At 44.1% G+C, this 17,993-nt stretch overlaps 3 protein-coding genes across 4 annotated transcripts; 2 read left to right on the forward strand and 1 right to left on the reverse strand.

Annotated features, from left to right (window-relative positions):
* Positions 1-1,407: 1,407 nt before the first annotated feature.
* Positions 1,408-3,774, reverse strand: rnf41l (ring finger protein 41, like). The gene is made up of 8 exons (XM_084557412.1): positions 3,722-3,774; positions 3,425-3,637; positions 3,133-3,272; positions 2,774-2,800; positions 2,256-2,418; positions 2,037-2,157; positions 1,717-1,864; positions 1,408-1,563 (listed from the first exon to the last, which is right to left on the reverse strand). The coding sequence occupies exons 2-8, from the start codon at positions 3,628-3,630 to the stop codon at positions 1,457-1,459; spliced, it is 912 nt and encodes a 303-aa protein (XP_084413538.1). The 5' UTR covers positions 3,631-3,637; positions 3,722-3,774; the 3' UTR covers positions 1,408-1,456.
* A 1,287-nt stretch (positions 3,775-5,061) lies between these two features.
* On the forward strand, positions 5,062-17,607 carry rad54b (RAD54 homolog B). Of its 2 annotated transcripts, XM_084557945.1 has the most exons (16): positions 5,062-5,452; positions 6,181-6,352; positions 6,434-6,611; positions 11,749-11,988; positions 12,672-12,971; positions 13,053-13,215; positions 13,302-13,527; positions 13,796-13,882; positions 13,968-14,088; positions 14,188-14,327; positions 14,411-14,701; positions 14,845-15,008; positions 15,117-15,378; positions 15,848-15,914; positions 15,997-16,194; positions 16,281-17,607. In XM_084557945.1, the coding sequence occupies exons 2-16, from the start codon at positions 6,206-6,208 to the stop codon at positions 16,499-16,501; spliced, it is 2,805 nt and encodes a 934-aa protein (XP_084414071.1). In that variant the 5' UTR covers positions 5,062-5,452; positions 6,181-6,205; the 3' UTR covers positions 16,502-17,607. The 2 variants fall into 2 exon arrangements, with proteins under 2 accessions (XP_084414071.1, XP_084414070.1); XM_084557944.1 differs by having other exon boundaries at positions 5,062-6,352.
* On the forward strand, positions 8,938-11,438 carry LOC311497623 (fibrinogen silencer-binding protein-like). The gene is made up of 2 exons (XM_084557947.1): positions 8,938-9,577; positions 10,029-11,438. The coding sequence occupies exons 1-2, from the start codon at positions 9,171-9,173 to the stop codon at positions 10,579-10,581; spliced, it is 960 nt and encodes a 319-aa protein (XP_084414073.1). The 5' UTR covers positions 8,938-9,170; the 3' UTR covers positions 10,582-11,438.
* Positions 17,608-17,993: the final 386 nt, after the last annotated feature.

A 17,993-nucleotide genomic window follows, 5' to 3' on the forward strand; every position in this document is an offset into this window, starting at 1 on the left:
CATACCTCATTTCTTTAGACCTTTACTGACTTACATATTCAAAAAGCAGATTATGGCGATTCCAGTTTAGTAAAACGTATAGTAATATACAAAAATAAAAGTCGCCACCTGGAGTTAACTAAGCAAATAGGTACGAGCCTCCTATTGGATAATTACTGCATGGGTGATTATCTTTCAGCTGGCAACAAGTTATTTAACCCCAACTGATGCAATGAGTCGCTTCTCATTTCTTAAACAACCATGTCTAAAGACACATCCCGTGGTCGTGGAAAAGATATTAGTCTGTTTGAGAAGGGTCAAATCATTGGCATGCATCACGCAGAGAAAACATCTAAGGAGATTGTAGAAACTATTAAAACTGGGTTAAGAACTGTCCAACGCTATATTAAAAACTGGAAGCATAGTGGGGGACCATCGTCTTTGAGGATGAAATGTGGCTGAAAAAAATCCTGATTGATCATGATCGTGATCACTTAAACGTTTGGTGAAATCAAATCCAAGAAAAACAACAGTCGAACTCAGGACTATGTTTAATAGTGAAAGTATGAGCATTTCCACACGTACAATGTGAAGGGAACTGAACAGCTGTGTAGCCTTAAGAAAACCACTAATCAGTGAGGCTGACTGGGAAAAGGGCTTCAGTTTGCTAGGGAGCATAAAGATTGTACCCTGGAGAAATGGAAGAAGGTCATGTGGTCCAGATTATTTCCTGTTCCAGAGTGATGGGGGCATCAGGGTAAGAAAAGTGAAGTGATGCACCCATCATGCCTATAGTGTCTACTGTACAAGCCTGTGGGGACAGTGCTATGATCTGGGGTTGCTACAGTTGCTCAGGTCTAGGTTCAGCAACATTATGTGTCCAAAGAATGAGGTCAGCTGACTACCTGAATATACTGAATGACCAGGTTATAGTTAAATTGTGAAAGAGTGGTTCAGGGAGCATTTTCGCACATGGATTGGCCACCACAGAGTCCAGACCTTAATCCCAAAGAGAATCTTTGGGATGTGCTGGAGAAGGTCAGCCTCTCCCATTAACAATACAAGTGAAAAATGAATGCTAGATGGAAATAAATCTTGTGACATTGCAGAAGCTTATTGAAACACTGCCACAGCAAATGTGGGCTGTAATCCGGGAGTGTACATAGTTCCAGTGAGGCCAGCTTCTTGTAGGACACTTCAATTTTTCATTTTACAAACAGTTTAGACTTCCCACAAATGGCAAAATGACATACAGTCTAGTCCTGAGTTAAGAAAATAACCTGTTAACCCATTTTATATTACTTTACCATCTGGTAATAATATACACAAAACGTTGCTTCTCAAGCAAAAAGTCCACTGCATGATTTCTTTATTCCAACATAAAATTAGAACATTTTATTCTCTTAAATCATTGCCAAAATAGTCACTAAATATATAAAATAAAGATTTGTTGTAGGCTGGTTAATCTCCGGTCATTTCAGATGACCGTCACCTCACGGCTCTTTCTTTTGATACAGTCCAGGGTCAGACTCCGGGTGCCGCCCTTGCGAACCCCCTCTCCCAGCTGCGGGGATGGAGGTGGACCTGAAGCATTTACAGCCTGAGCTGAATATAATGACAGACTGGACGCATGTAAAGAAGCCTTTCTCTGCTGATGCTGCGTCAGCTCTGTGTGCAGTTCCCTGCCAGACGTCTGCTGGTCTCCCTGACGCTCGTCCCTGCCGGCTACTTGTTCACCAGGGAGCTGACTCCTGGTTGGTTGTAGGTCCCTGAGGAGCTCCAACAGTTCCCTCTTCTCCAGCTCTGCTTCTGCCAGCTCCTGTCTCCTCAGACGCTCGGCTCCGAACAGCGCCCGCATGTCACACATCACACGGGATAACTGACCCTGCACAGAGGAGACACATGACATGATTGTCACATCAAATACTTTTCTTTGAGACTGAAAGCTATTGAACAGCAATGTGCTACATATTGATGTTTGCAAAGTAGCACCAAAGATCCAATCTGCTCTCCAGTACAGGTGTTACATTAGACTTGATGGGTGAGCAACAGTTCACCTTGAGCTCCTCCACTTCGTTCTTCAGCTGAGACTCTTTCTGCACCATGTGCCTCCTCTGCGAGTCCAACCGAGACTCCATCTCTCGTCTCACTTCCTCCAACTTGCACAGCATCTCTGCTCTGATGTGAACATTCAGTGAGACCAAAATTATAAGCTACAACACGAAAAAAGGTTCGGTTACAAGAGTCGGTGAGAGTAGATGAGCAGGCGAGCGTACCTGAGCATCTCCACCTCTGTGCGCAGCTCGGCCACACAGTTATGTTGTGATTGGTCGAGAGAGAGGAGAGTGTGGCCACAGCCGTTGGGGCACTCTCTGCTGCGGAAGTTACATTCTGACAGGTGAGCCTCCAGACTCCGCCTCTCTACTTGCACAGGACAACCTGAGAGGAAAGAGAGGCAAAACATGAAGCAACCAGTTTATATGTACAGATACATACATCCTTTTACAAAAATGTATATATATATAAAAACATTACATGCAACAACAAACAAAGAAGTGGAAAGCGTTAACCAAATAACATAAATGTGCTTCAGATTGGATCACACATCCAATATGAACACACTCAAACAGAGTAGTAGATATGAAGAGAATATGTAGATCTACGTATACAATAATACTAATATTTTTATTCTCCTTGCTGCCCTTATTTTCACCAAATTTAATACATTTCTCACAGGTCACAGCAAAGCAATCAGATTACACTGCACGCACACACACACTGTCACTGTACCTACCACAGTGGCAACATATGTACTCTCCACCTGCCAACGACAGGTCACAATTAAACTGTGAGCACAAAAGCACGTACTTCGCAGACTTTTAAATCGCTCATTAAACAATGATGGGAAGTTGACCCTGACTGCACTCTGTGTGAGGTCTTTAGGAGCTTTCGGTCCCATAGGTGCACCAGTTTGTGGGGTAGCCATGACAACAAAGGAGCCACCTGTTGTTCACCCACACAGAGGTGTCACGTTACCTTTGTATGATGCACATTCACAAGGATAACTGTTGAACTTTTCAATTGCTGCCTTAAACAGAAATGAAAACAACACATTACACGAGTGGATTTTCAGTAAGGGTGAGATTTTTGCACCTGTGTTAGAGCAGGATACGAAGGCAAACTCGCACTCATCCTCATGTGTGTGCAGACTCTCCAGCGAGCAGACCACGTCACATCCCTGTCCTGCATTCACACAGCGGATCTGCAGACGGTTCAGGTCATTACGCATGTACCTGCGATCAAACATATAAAGACGGAAAGAGTGAGATAAGTTGAATTCATTCACCAAGGCCACTAAGTGGGAGAGCTGATCTTTGAAGTTTAACAATGAGTGATCCCAACTAGGAAATAACCAAAGACACAGCTGCAGAGGATGCGGACAGACCTGTACAGTGGTTTAAGACTGCCAACATCCAGCGGCAGCCTGTCCTCAGGACAGGAGTGGTGATGGACCAGCCAGCTGCTGATGCAGGCGCTGCAGTATGCATGCTCACAGGGGGCCTGGAGGGGGCGTTCCAACACGTCTCGACACACACAGCATAGCAGTCCCTCATTCACATAACCCACAAACCTCTCCAGATCAAAGCCCATCCTAAAACTTCAGAGAATAAATACATATACGGCACGTGTCAAAAGTGCAGTATTCACTCGTGTTTTTCTTCTCTGATAATAATATTCTTACCTGAAGAGTTCACGTCATCCAACTCCTTCTTCTGTCCTTCTGCAGAGTTAGACTCTGCTTGTTCCTCCACAGATAAACGTCCCTCTTCTCTCTCTGCTACTACAGCCCTCGCCTCTTCATGCTTTCTTTTAACTCCATCAAGGTGAGGGTCTCCTCTCCTTTAAAGCCCTCCCCTACCTTTGGGACTGTGTCTCTATGGAGAGGTATCCCTGACAACAGGGGTTCAGGATACAGGCAGGCAGCTGTCAGACGAGACCAGATCAGATCAGAGAGGCAGACTGAATTACAGAAACACTCAGTCAAAACTGGACAAATTCTGCTGCTGTGTATTTCCGTTAATGTCTATCCATTAAAGGGTCCATGTATCCTTTAGAGATTACTGCCGTCCTTCAGCTGTTTCTGTCTCTCTTAATGACCAGCCCTATCCTAGGTTTCCCTCTCTCTTTGGATGTGGGATTAACATGGATTACACTCTCTCTCTCTCCCTGATTGGATTACAGACTACACAACATCAGATGGCATAAAAACACATGACCACAAAAATCAAAGAGCATCCCAAATGCTCTGACTTACCATCCTCGTCGCTGTATACAGTAGTTTCAGTGAGGGAAGAAGTAAAAGCAGCAATACTCATTCATTCATTCATTCATCCATTCATTCATTCATCTTCTGTAACCACTTGTCTTGTGAAGCCTATCCCAGCTGTCATCCGGCAAGAGGGCACACCCTAGACAGGTTGCCAGTCTATCACAGGGCCAACATAGAGAGACAGACAACCATTCACACTCACACGCACACCTACGGCCAATTTAGAATCACCAGTGACCCTAACCAGCATGTCTTTGGATGGTGGGAGGAAGCCGGAGTACCTGCAGAGAACCCACGCAGACACAGAGAGAACATGCAAACTCCACACAGAAAGGCCCAGTCGGCCGATGGATTCAAACCCGGAACCTTCTTGCTGTGAGGGATCAGTGCTAACCACAGCAGCAATACCAAAACCTTAAAATACTCAATTTTGCTTAAATCTTCAATTCAGATTTTAATGAATGAATGATTGACTTTTGTGTGTGAAAAGGAAAAGTGCAAATTATATTAAATAATATATTATTTGATAAGAATTACTGATAGATTCATACAGAAGGTTTAGTCGTAGCAATGTAAACTTTTGTCATTATATATGTCAAATAAATTTCGCATTTTTTTTCTCTAAAAATAGTTTGCATTAATCAAAATACTGCAAGGTATCTCATAATCCTGTTTAATTGCAGTACATGACTCAATGCACTTTAATTACTTTACAGTGCAACAGTTTAGTTTGATCATCAGGTGACTTGGTATGACTTCAGCGAACAACTAGTAGTGATTTTAAAGATAAATCATATTCTTGACGCCATTACTGAGGTGAAGTGAGGTCAGAAACTTTCTGGGTGAAATCGATTTACAACACAGGGATCGACGGGTTGCTAAAACTCAGGGGGTCGTAGGGGGATATAACTGTTTCTATGGGACGTGATCAGTGAGTTGTAGCGACGGTAAAACCAAACGCACTCCGTTCGTTTTGGCCACGCCCCCTATAGTGGCTCGACCAATCAGATTCTTCACATCATTCAGCGGGAGAAACCGAACCGGATCGAGAGTTACTGTAGAAAAGAGGAAGGACGATTTGTTTCGGAACTGAGTTACAGCTTGGGATCTGAAATGTTTTTATCAAACGTTTAGCTCCTCACGGTATGTATAACACGCAGTCATTCAACGTTACAGTCGAGTTTAGGGGCTGTGTGTTGCTAACTTGTTAGCTAGCTTGCTAACCTCCTAGAGTCATGTAACAGGTGAAGGTAGCTATCAAGCTAGCATCTTGATAAGTTGATAATTAGCAGCTATCCTGGGACTCCATGTTAGAGACATTTAGAGATGCTGGAAACAGACAAGCAGCCCAAAGTTAGATGATTGTTCACAGTCTCCATGTATGAGAAGGGTATGATTGAACAATGTGGCATTTTAGTTTTGTTTCCATAAAATTAAAAAAACAAACCAAAAAAAAATTTTTTTTTTGTTGCGTTTATGGAGCTCGGTGCATGTGTCATAAGTTGATTCATTACCAAAGTTGTCATAAGTTATTTTCTCAGGAAATAAAACCCCACACAAAATATTGTACGGTCATATGTTGTTATGTACTGGGAAGGCTACAGTGGTCTACACCTCCTGAGTTGTACATCACAAAGGTTTGACAATAGGGCCACTGTATAATTATTACAGAACAAACAGAGTCAGAAGAGGCTGAACACACTAGTCTTTAATTAAAACTAAATTCTGTTTCTGTTTCAGTGTCTTTAAATATCCACAGGAGTTTCTGAGGCACTGATTTAATTGATGAGACTGTATTCTAGGAAGAAACTTATACTTACCAGTGGTAATTATTGTGTTGATATTCATCACTGCCTGTCTTCACGATGCAGAGTATTGTGTGTTGCCACCGGAAGAATGCGACGTTCAGGAGCTCCCAGTCGGCTCTTGGGAAATGCAGTGAAAAAGCCTCGATTCGTGCCACCTGGTGCATCTACATCCTTTCCTGTGGCTGAATCCAAGCCTCTGGCTTCTAAACCAGGCATAGTCAATGCACTCGATAAGGTTGGTTTTTTTCCCTCAGTATGTATTTGATTTCCATCACTATTTTATTTAACTTAAATTTCTCTTTCTCTTATCTTGCAGATCCAGAGAAGTCTTGCAGCACCAGCTGTCAGTAAAACACCTTGCACTGACCAGCCCAGCGCTGCTCCAGCCTTGTCCAAGGCTCTGGCTCGCGTTCTAGGTGCAGCAGAGAGTAAGGAAAATGAGGCAGAGACAAAATATCAGTCAGGGGACTGTACGGAGGATGAAAAACCAGCAGGTGAGACATAAATAATTGTGTCTGTTACAGTACGATAATTGTGTCTGTTACAGTACGAGATAATGGTGAGTAGTTTTTCATTTGTCATGTACTGTATATGCTTAAAAAGTTTAAGAAGTTTAAGATAAGATAAGATAAAAGACAAGATGGACTTTATTTATCCCTGTGGGGAAATTAGGGTGCTACAGCGGCAGGGAACAACAGTGCAAGATACAAAAGGATACAAAAAATAGAATAAGGTAGACACAAGAAACTATATAAAAGTAAATACGTTGTGGTATAAAAAATATTTACATATTGCATCAGATTTTCAGTAGCTAACCAAAACTTGAAAGAACCAACTAATGTAACTAGAGGCTTGAAGTGGTAAGGTATCAAGAAAGGCACCAAATATTGCACAAAAAAGACATGAAGTAATGACAGGGATGAATTGGTATATAAAATATATTTATTCCATTAATGATCATTAATATATTAAGTTTGCAAGGTAGTGTTTCTATTCCACGAATGAATAACAACTTATCTGTTCATGGTGGCTGCTACTTATTAATTTGCTGTCTGCTAAATCAAAACAAGCTCAACCAATAAAGTCTCAATGTTAAAAGGCAGCATAAGCATCTGCGTGTTGCTCTTTTATCCTTGCACACTGCGATTATTTAACATTACCTACAGATTTACAACGCGTTGTTGGGGCGGATTTTACATGAGAAAAGCGGCGTGAATCAGCTTCTCTTATTCCCTTCGTGTTGTACCCAAAAAAGTGTGTTAAAAAAGGCAACTGAAAGAGGAGTAAAGGAAGCCATCTATGTCAGACTGGAAAAACTTTCTCTAAACAGAGGAAGTGGACTGAGATTTAATCTGCCATCTATTTACAATACAGTTTTAACTTCTGTCCCCAAAAAGTTTCAACCTCATTCACACCTTGAGACTGGAGCCTCTGATGGACAAGAGTCGTTAGAGCACCATTCATAGGAAAAGGCGACAGGGACAAACAGTCTCCAGTTGATGAAAATTTGCTGCACCGGTTTCTTGCCGTTTACACAAACAGAAACTTAAACCTCAGACTTCCCACCAGTCCCCTAGAACTGAAGAAGCTACTCGGATGAGTGGTGAAACGTCTTTTCTTAAAAACTTTACAAGTCCAGCTGCCTTTTTAAAACGCTTTTTTGGATATACCATGACCTGGATGACCGAGAACCTTCACATACATGTTAAAAGGCAGCGTAAGCATGTTTGGTAATCTAAAATATGATTTTTCATATTGATATTGATTCATTTAACAGCATGTTTCAGGTAACATGCTGTTAAACCCTTTTCCTAAATCTCCTGTTCTAAATCCCGTCCTACAGAAGCACAAATATCTTTTTCTGTCAAGTGCTAACCGCGCGTAACTTTTATCCTTGCACACTGCGATTCTTTAACACTATACCCACGGCTTCACAACACGTTGTTCGAGCGGATTTTACACGAGAAAAGCGGCGTGAATCAGCTTCTCTTATTCCCTTCGTGTTGCACGTTTCTCACGCATTTTCCCCACAAGTAATGGCTTGAGAAGAGCGGCGCCGTCTCTCAATCAGTGTCTAATAATAACCCAGTCATTGAAGACGGACTTTAGACCAGACGGACCGAGGCTGAGTGACAGCAGTTCCAGCATTATGCTAATGAGCGAGGTAGCGCAGCGGCAGCGGCGGCCAGATTAGGACTGTGCTCAGGATCAGTGAGCCGCCACCGCCGCTGCGTCCTGCTCACAGAGCAACTAGTGCCTCTGTCTCCTCGCGCCGGGCTCGGCACGGCTGTCGCCACGCGCCCTGACCACGTGTTTTAATCAGTGTTTGAGGTTCAGAGTTGAGGTTTTTATTGTCCGCCTTCATCAAACAACACGGGCAGAAGCGCCGTCTAGACGGGCATGCGCAGCGCGCTCACAGACCCCTCCCCCACACACAGTTAGTTAAGCCGGCGCTATATCCAAGCGTCTCTCGCTTTAGGAGGACAGACTCCTGATCAATAACAACCTACAATGTGGTGCTTTGAAAGCAGTTTTTACATTTTATTCAGAGCCCCTCAGCTGCCGTGTATTTGATGTTGCAGAGACAGTGTCTGTGCTGTGCTTGGTATGAGGTTTAGAGAGACCGAGCTGTAAGTAGGTCGGGCTGGGCTTAAGCGGCTTAGCTACGTCAGCCTAAGCTGGGAGGAATTCATCCAAAGCCCTCCGCGGTAGGCGGGGGCCTAAACGAGGCTGGCCTAGTTAAGCCTGATTCTTATTGTGTGCAGTAGAGCCTGTTTTTGTTTTGCACCGTAGCTGAGAGGGAGTCCAGGAGTAGTGTGTGAATCCATGTACTTGTTAGTCACAGCTTATGTTTGATTTGGAGAGGAAGAAGGCAGATGAGACATGTGTGGGAGTTAGACCAGTGTTAGTGTCACTGTGGACCAGGAGAGGAGAGCAGCAGGGAAAGAAAACAGACAGGTGGAAGGAGTGAGGAGCCACAGTACTGAGTCTGGTTGCTGAAGGGTGACAGCCATAGGCCCGACTTAGTCTGTGTGAGTCCGCTATGCTAAAAGATGGAGTCCAGTTCCGTGTTTCTGTCTAGTATGGTGGGTAAAGCTCGCTCCTCCAACTTCACCCTCTCCGAAAAGCTGGACTTGTTGAAGCTGGTCCGCCCTCACATCCGCATCCTGGAGGAGCACACCAACAAACACGCCGTCATCGTGGACAAGAACAAGTGTTGGGACACCGTGGCCGAGCAGTACAATGCCTTGGGAGGGGACAGGCCCCATCGCACTGCTCAGGGCCTCAGGACCCTCTACAAGAGGCTGAAGGAGTCAGCCAAACAGGAAGTGATGCAACGGAGACACGCCCAGCCAGAGTACAGGGCCAGCATCTCTGAGCCAACCAGGAGAATTATGGAGATGATCCCTCACCTGTTTCACCATGTGCCAATCCACGAGAAGGACCAGGCACTGCGCAGGTACAGTGCGACTTACACCTACCAGCACAACACACATTTTAACACAGAACTGAGAGGATAGCACAGCAGTCGCAGGAAAGTCAAGCACAGACATGCATCTTCCAAACAGTGTAATGATACTGATTCAACCATGAGAGGAGGATGGAGAGGAGGAGCTGATATACTGTTGTAATGCTGCTTGTGTGAATATCCCGACACTGGTTTAGGAGAGTAAGACAAGTCAAAAATCATAACTATTTATGCCTCAATTGTAGGAATAGAAAAACAAGAACATCTTGTGAGCTGAGTCTGTAGTCAGTCACATTTCTTGGCACATCTGACTTGTCACCTGAATTATTTAATGAACAGTATCACCAACATAGGCCTCCGTACACTTCATATAAACAAGATGTAGAAGCTCAATTAAGCACTGCAGGATCACTAATTTCGATCACTTTTTTCCCATTTGTAGATTAATATACAGCAAGCACAACTCTCCCATTGAACATCCTGGCAGCAGCTCCTCTCTGGCGGGACTCCAGGATTACTCAGCAGCTGTCCCAAGTGTCCCCCATGAGGTGGTCGAGCTGAACCACGAAGAGGATGTTAAACCACCACCAGACCTCCCCGTCCTCCCCACGCACACAGCGCCAGGGCTGGACGGAGGCCAGGAGCCGGAGGGGGAGCAAGAATTGGGCAGTGACCAGGATTACGAAGCGTCCTTGTCTCCCTCTCAGTCCTCTGTTAACATCCCCCTTTCCTCCTCGCCGCTGCCACTACACCACGACCTCTACCCCAACGACATCTACCCTCACCACGAACCCAACAGGTTTCGTCCACACCTGGCCAAAGAGGAGCACGAGCTGGTGTTGGCCAATCACCGCAAGGTCGCCCTGTACCTGGAGGAGAAGAGGGAGGGACTGAAGAGGAAGCAGCAACTGGAGGAGGAACTTCTGAAAGCCAAGATCAAAGTGGAGAAACTAAAGGCTGCCCGACTGAGACACGGACTGCCAGTTCCTCTATAACAAGTATGAACACGCACAACTATGGCCAGTGTTAGAAAGGGAGAAGCCCTGAGGAAAAGCTTTGGCGCTTGGAACTTGAATTTCTTTTGGAAACACAGTGCCTCGTACAGACACGTACAGATAGCCTGTGCACTCGTTGCACTTAATGATGCTGACTTACGTTGCCATTGGTCTCTGTTTAAGCTTCTTAGCATAAAAAAAAAAAAACACCTGTAAAAGCTCAACAACACTGTGATTGGCCAGAAGGGGTCAAATAAATGTGAAAGTCCACGTTTCGAAGGGAATGTTTGTCGAATTGAGTGATATGTACCATACTGGTGCTTCTCTTGCCTAGATCTGCCATTAGTATGTAAGTGTAGCAATGTTAGGATAGTGTTAATTGTTGGATTGATCACAGTATTTACTGTAATCATACACAGAGGCGTCAGGAGAGAAAAATGCTGCAGGAAATGTTCTATTGATTATGTTTAAAGGAAGTGCCCAACTAATCAGGCGGGTGTCAGAACCTGACGAGATAAACTCGACAGGAATGATCTTTAGAAATCACATCTTTTAGTATGACGATTTTAAAAGAGAATCTCTTAAGCTAGCTTCAGAACACTTCAGTCGATTATCTCAGACATGCCAAGACTGGAAAACAATTTTCAAGATCTGCTGATAAAAACAAGTCAAAAATGATCAAATCCTCAAATAGTGAAAAGAAGGGAGAGGTGGTGTTGGTTTTCTCATGTTATTGCTATTTAATGTATGTGAGTACCACATTGATTGCATTGTGATGTTGGTATACAAGTGTTGTCAGGTTCTTTGACAAGTTGTCCTCATTTTTCTATTAAAAAACACAATTGTGTTGAACAGTTGTCTGGTTTTGTGTTTATTAGAAACATGGGTTTCAAACACATGTGTATACTTTTTTGTTACTTTTTTATTTTTATTTTAAAGTGGTGAACACAAATGATCATTTGCATTGTTGCTGTCAGACATGTTGTATATTCTGCAATGAATAGATTCACTTTCAGGTTCAGGCCTGAGGATGCATGTGAGATAACAGTTTTGCTTATTGAAGACTTGGTGCAACAGCGGCCTCTGCTGGTGGCCTGTTTGACTTGTGTCTCAGTACATACAGTTTGTCTTTCACTGTGTTCAGCTGCTGTATTTTTTGTCTTACAGGAGTAGATGATGGCCCTCAGTCGACGCCCTGCTCTCCTCAGACCCCTCGGCCTCCTGCACGTTCACCCTGTGTTTCTGCGGCAGCCTCTGGCGGCAGTCAGGACGGAGTGCGTTACTTCAGTGTGGTGTGGTGTAAAGCCAGTAAGAAGAAACATAAGCGCTGGGAGGGTGATGCAGTGCTGATTACAAGAGGACGCACAGTCACGCTTAAAGACATGGAGGGGAAGGATATTGGAAAGGGTGAGGCAGAGACACTTCAAGTTCTTTTGAGTTTTCAGTATCATACAAAGTGTAATAAGTGTTATGTTTGTGGATAAGTGTCCTCTGTGCACCACACAACCACACACAACAGGGATGTTTTAGTAACCACAAGTACACACACATCAAGGTAAGACCAGCCATTTGTGCTCATACACTTTTTCTTTATAAAGTACTCTCTGTAGTTCTGTAATAGTCACTGACAAGTTTTATTATCAGATGTGAAAGGCAGTATGTTGCATTGAAAGTTGTTTATGAGTAGAGTACAGTGCATGTGACTGATGCTCCTCTTTTTGCACTGTAATGGGAATTATTGATGGCTCTGTACTGAAGTTCCAGTCAGATTCTGCACAATCAAAAAAGTGAAAGATAGGAGGCAACCTCCACCGTGAAGAAAAATAGTGCGACTGTTTAAACCGACTGAATTATTCTTGTGTTGTATTGGAGAATATCATTCGTAGTTGTTCATACATTTGGTAGTGGAATTGTGGAAATGGATTTGTTTTATGTTGTTATTGACATGTCAGCATGAATGTTCTACATCACAACTTGTAAAAGACCCAAATATTCACGAACAAAGCAAAATCTACAGGCAACATCATAGTAAACTCACTTCAAGAGGAGTGAAATATGCTACATGGTCCTGATAGATGTTTGTGTTATAGGTAGTGGCTACAAGGTGTCAGAGCTGGCCTCGTTGTCTGAGGGAGAGACTCTGATGATTGGAGGGAAACAGGTGGAGGTGATGGGGATCATTTCTTCTGACGACTTTGCCAGGGGGCGTTGTTTCCAGGAGGTCCAAACTGAACAAAATGAGGCGCACGCAAATTCTGCTCCACCTCCATGTCGCCCCCCGACATCCAAACCTTTCTGTCCCCCTACGATGCTGGGGAGGGCAGAGCGTCCAGACGCTCGACAGGAGGATGAACCAACCTGCAGACCTCGACATGACCCACTAGCTCCAGGTATTTACGCTAAATTATAACACTGTTATATGAAAATGCAAATTAACACCTTTAATCATAGTTTGGTGTTGTTCTTTTTAGGTGCGCTGGTGATGCCTCGCCCCTCTCCCAACCATCAGTGGATTAATAACAAGTCAGGTCTTCCTGTGGTTGATGTCGTGGTTGATCCGTACCTGACCACACACCTGCGACCCCACCAGAGAGACGGCTTGCTCTTTCTGTATGAGTGTGTCATGGGCATGCGGTGAGACTACTGCTTGTATAACATATATGATCCAATTAAAGAGCCACTGTCAGGTTTACCAATGGATCCTTCTGTTTCTGCTTCAGAGCTGTAGGACGATATGGTGCCATCCTGGCTGATGAAATGGGTCTGGGGAAGACTCTCCAGAGCGTTGCCCTGTCCTGGACGTTGCTCAAGCAGGGACCATATGGTGGAAGACCAGTTGCCAAGCGTGTCCTGGTGGTGACACCCGGCAGCCTAGTGCAGAACTGGGGAGCAGAGTTTAACAAGTGGCTGGGCCGTGAAAGAATCAGTGTTTTTACCGTGGATCAGGTGAAGATTATCATTATCATTATTTTATTTTTTATTTCCGAGGATGTCAAGCAACACGGTGGCAGATTAAGAACACAGATCTCTGACAGACTGAGAGATCTAGATTCAGTTTGTAAAGCAACACATAAAACATCTGGAAGACAGTATAAAACCTTCATGAACGTCATCATAAACTAGACACACATAAACACACGGCAGTAGTGTAGTGTAATTTCTTAATCAAGCACGTTTAAAATCATTATAATAAATTATCACATTGTACGTTTAGGACCACAGGATAGAGCAGTTCGTGTTATCCCCTCTGCACAGCGTTCTTGTGATCAGCTACGAAATGCTGCTGCGCTGCCTGGAGCAGGTATGTTCCCCTCCTTTCTCACAGTCAAGCGTGCACATTACTAACAAATCTTAATGCCCTGATGCTGTGTTTCTTTTGTTTTCAGGTACAGGGGATCGAGTTTGGCCTTGTAATTTGTGATGAGGGCCACAGGTTGAAGAACAGCAGCATTAAAACATCTTCAGCGCTCAGCAGCCTCAGCTGTACTCGCAGAGTCATACTTACAGGTATACTCTTGTGACTGAAAGAGATTGAAATCTTTAAGGAGTCTCTGAGGGAAATCTGTCTCGCAAAGGTTTATAATAAGTTGTCCCTGTGATTTGAAGGCACGCCAGTACAGAATGACCTGCAAGAGTTCTACGCAATTATAGAGTTTGTTAATCCAGGGATTCTTGGGTCGTCAACCGCTTACAGGAAAGTGTACGAGGAACCAATCCTACGTTCCAGGCAGCCATCCTGCACAGAGGTATTGATAGCCCTTCTTTGCCTTTCTCTTTTGGTCAAATTGATTTCTCATATTTTAAAAACCATATCTGCTTCCGCCAACAGGAGGAGAGAGATTTGGGAGAGGAGCGAGCTGTTGAACTCTCTCGCCTAACTGGCATGTTCATCCTGAGGCGGACGCAGGAGATCATCAACCGCTACCTGCCTCCTCGTCTCGACTGGACGTTGTTCTGCCAGCCGTCCCCTCTGCAGCTCGAGTTGTACAGGCACCTCCTCTCGCATCGAGTGTTCAGAGCCTGCCTTCAGGGCTCCACTCAAACCCACACACACCTGGCCTGCATCACCGCGCTGAAGAAGCTCTGTAACCACCCCAGCTTGCTCCACGGCACTGTCAAGGTTATATTCTCTTATGAGTTGGCTGGGGAAACTTGTGTCTCTCTCAGGAAATAAATTATTAATATAATCGTGTTTGACTGAGTGATTGGGGATTTGGTTGAATCCCCGTCTTAACTGTTAGTACTGTGTTATTTTGTTTGCAGGAGAGAACAGACAATGGATCAGTGGAGAGTTCAATATATGAGGGCCTTGCAGATCTCTTCCCAGAATCTTATTATTCAGGAGGACTCAACACTGCTGACTCCGGAAAACTGCTGGTCCTTTCAGACCTGCTGATTGCCATTAGACAGCTCAGCGCTTCAGACAGGTGTGTGTGTATGCTAGAGACCGTCAAGTGTTTGCGTCACCATGATTGTAATTTTGTCTGTGTGTACTTCGCATCTCCACATTTGACAAAGTACGTGCGTCCCTGCAGGGTGGTCGTGGTGTCAAACTACACTCAGACACTTGACTTGCTCCAGGACCTGTGTGTACACATGGGCTACACCTTCTGCCGGCTCGACGGACAAACACCCACAGGCCAGAGGCAGCGACTGGTTGATGGTTTTAACAGCCCCTACTCTCAGAACTTCCTCTTTCTGCTGAGCTCCAAAGCCGGCGGAGTGGGACTTAATTTGATCGGTGCTTCCCACCTGGTGTTGTACGACATCGACTGGAACCCCGCCAACGACATTCAGGCAAGACACTCACAATCAAAGCTAACTAAGTTATTAACAATGCTTTCTTTGACCCAGCACATGTCTTGAGTTACATCAGGCTTTTTATCTTGTCCACACACATTGTCATTATGACTTATTATTTATGTTCCAACACATTCTGTTACATTAGCCTGTTAAATGTGGCTTGTTCAGGCTAATGTGAAAGATGATCATGGGACTGTGGTGCAGAGGACAGATGGAAACTGAAACACTGGATTTTATATTAGATGTGTCATTTCAGTTTAATGAATTTGATAATGCTAAATTGTGAGTTACCTGTCTGTCCATTTGACTCGTAGCTTTTGGTTTGTTGTAAGAAATCTATGAACATCTGCATTAGTGCATCACCAGTGCACCCCTGTGTTCAGTAAATCCATATCCAGCAGATGGCACTGTATGTTTGTGTGTCACTCACCATTGAACTTTTTTCCTTCTCTTCTGTGTCCAGGCCATGGCACGGGTATGGAGAGACGGACAGAAGAAGACTGTGCACATCTACCGTCTTCTCACTGCAGGCAAGAATACACAAATACACATAAAGAGCCAGAAAAATCAGCATGTTCATACTAACATGACGTCTGTGTCGTTACCTGTCAGGAACCATTGAGGAGCGTATATTTCAGAGACAGGTATCCAAACAGGGGCTTTCTGGGACTGTGGTTGACTTGGGAAAAGGAGCAGAGCACACAAGTTTCTCCGCCAGTGAACTGCGGGATCTTTTCAGCCTCTCGGACACACCTTGTCTGACTCATGACCTACTGAACTGTGATTGCAGCATGGATGGCACAGTTAATGGTAGGCTCGTGGACATGACATACCAGTACATGACCGGACCCGTGTTTCCTTATAACACATGTGCTCCTTTTTGTCTTCGTTCTCAGCCGTCGCAGAGGAGGAGGAGCCCGTGTCTGATAGACCGTGCCAACTTGGTCGTCAGGGTGACCGTAAGGGGGCGGCGCAGAAGCATCTCAGCATGTCTGAGCTCATGCAGTGGAGACATTTCTCCAGTGACACGCACACCTTCTCAGACCCTTACCTCGATCACGCACGAAAACACATCACCTTCGCCTTCCAGACCACCATCTCCCACGCAGCGCCGTAAACGCCCTCATTCAGCCGTCTGTGTTGTCTCGCACACACAAATATCTTCTACGTGTTTGTCTTCAGGATCTCTGGGCTTTGTGAGCCTTGATAACACCTTATGACTAACACTCAACAAGTGATAACAACAACAAAACACTTTCCAACTGTTTTAAATTAAATAGTTTTATTATTTTTATTTTTGTTCATTTATTCAAAGACATTTTCTGTACAATTTAAAAATTAAATGGCATTTAAAAGAAACATAAACGGGCTTTTAATGAGCTAAACATTTGTTAATGATTGAAAAATTCTTCCTGGGGAAAGAAGAGCCTATGAGATGAGTTAATGAATGCGGCCAGGTGTGTTTTATATCCACATTCTGCAGATAAGACAGTGCAAGAGAGGTACTTCTAGGGTAATATTTACCACTCAGTTGGATGATTTACGTTTTTCATGTTTGCCTGGTGGTATGGAGAGACTGTATACAACCCGACCTTAACAAGAATTAATTTCTAACATTTGTTTTAATGGTGAGTGTGCATCCTGGCCTGAATCCCAAGATAGGAGAATAAAGACAATGGAGAGTAGACGTGCTTAGCTTGAATTGTTGTGCTTAAATGTCACACAGTTGGTTATGTAATGAACTTACACATTAGCATCAAGTGAATCTGCCGGGTCCCAGAAGCGGGCCATACTGCGATCTGCTCAGTCTATGATTTTGGATGGCACTGCTCTGTTCATGCTCTTCAACACAAAGCTGCTGCGTGGGAGTTACAGCTTGTAGTTTCAGTGTGTGCGATGCGTGTGTGCCCTGGATTCACATATGATTTGTGGTCGGGTCTGTCAGATTGAATGGGCTCCAACAGAATGTGTTTCTTTGCACGGTGTAATTATTATTTATCTGATGATTGCCACTGTGCGTGATTGTTAAGCAACTGTTGTGTAATAAATGGGTCTCAGCGTGGGATATTAAGGTTTTCCTTTATGCGTATGACCGTTGTAGCTCGCTTGTGCTGGAGGCTGCTTGGCGATCATGCAGACACCTGCTGTTTCCCTGTGGCCACAGTGTGAATTTAAACAGTGCAATTCCTCCGGCAAAGTCTTCTGCTATGAACCTTGCATGTTACATAATATATTATTTGTTTCGTTTTTGTGTGGGCTCCGATAAAGGCCCTTTAGAGTCTCATGAAAGGCTGCTGCCATAATAGCTACTATTAGAGGTAGCTTTAGATGGTGCTTTAAACTTAATACTGTTGTTAACAACTTAAAAAAGTCTTAGTCAAAAAAGACTAAGAAAAGAAGAACATGCAAGTAATTTGAAGAACTTAAACCTGTGTTATTTTGCCTTAAAATGACACACTGTCCTGGGTTCAGTCCCAGTTGCTGACCTATCTGTTAATGACGTCTTTCCCCTGGATTTCTTTTCTGTCTCTTCACCATCAGCTATCAAATGAAAAGGTGAAAATTCCAGAAAAACTAAAACGTATTAACTCCTAATTAATTTGTGAACT

Source organism: Chelon labrosus, assembly GCF_963514085.1.
Source record: "Chelon labrosus genome assembly, chromosome: 12".
Taxonomy (NCBI): Eukaryota; Metazoa; Chordata; class Actinopteri; order Mugiliformes; family Mugilidae; genus Chelon; species Chelon labrosus.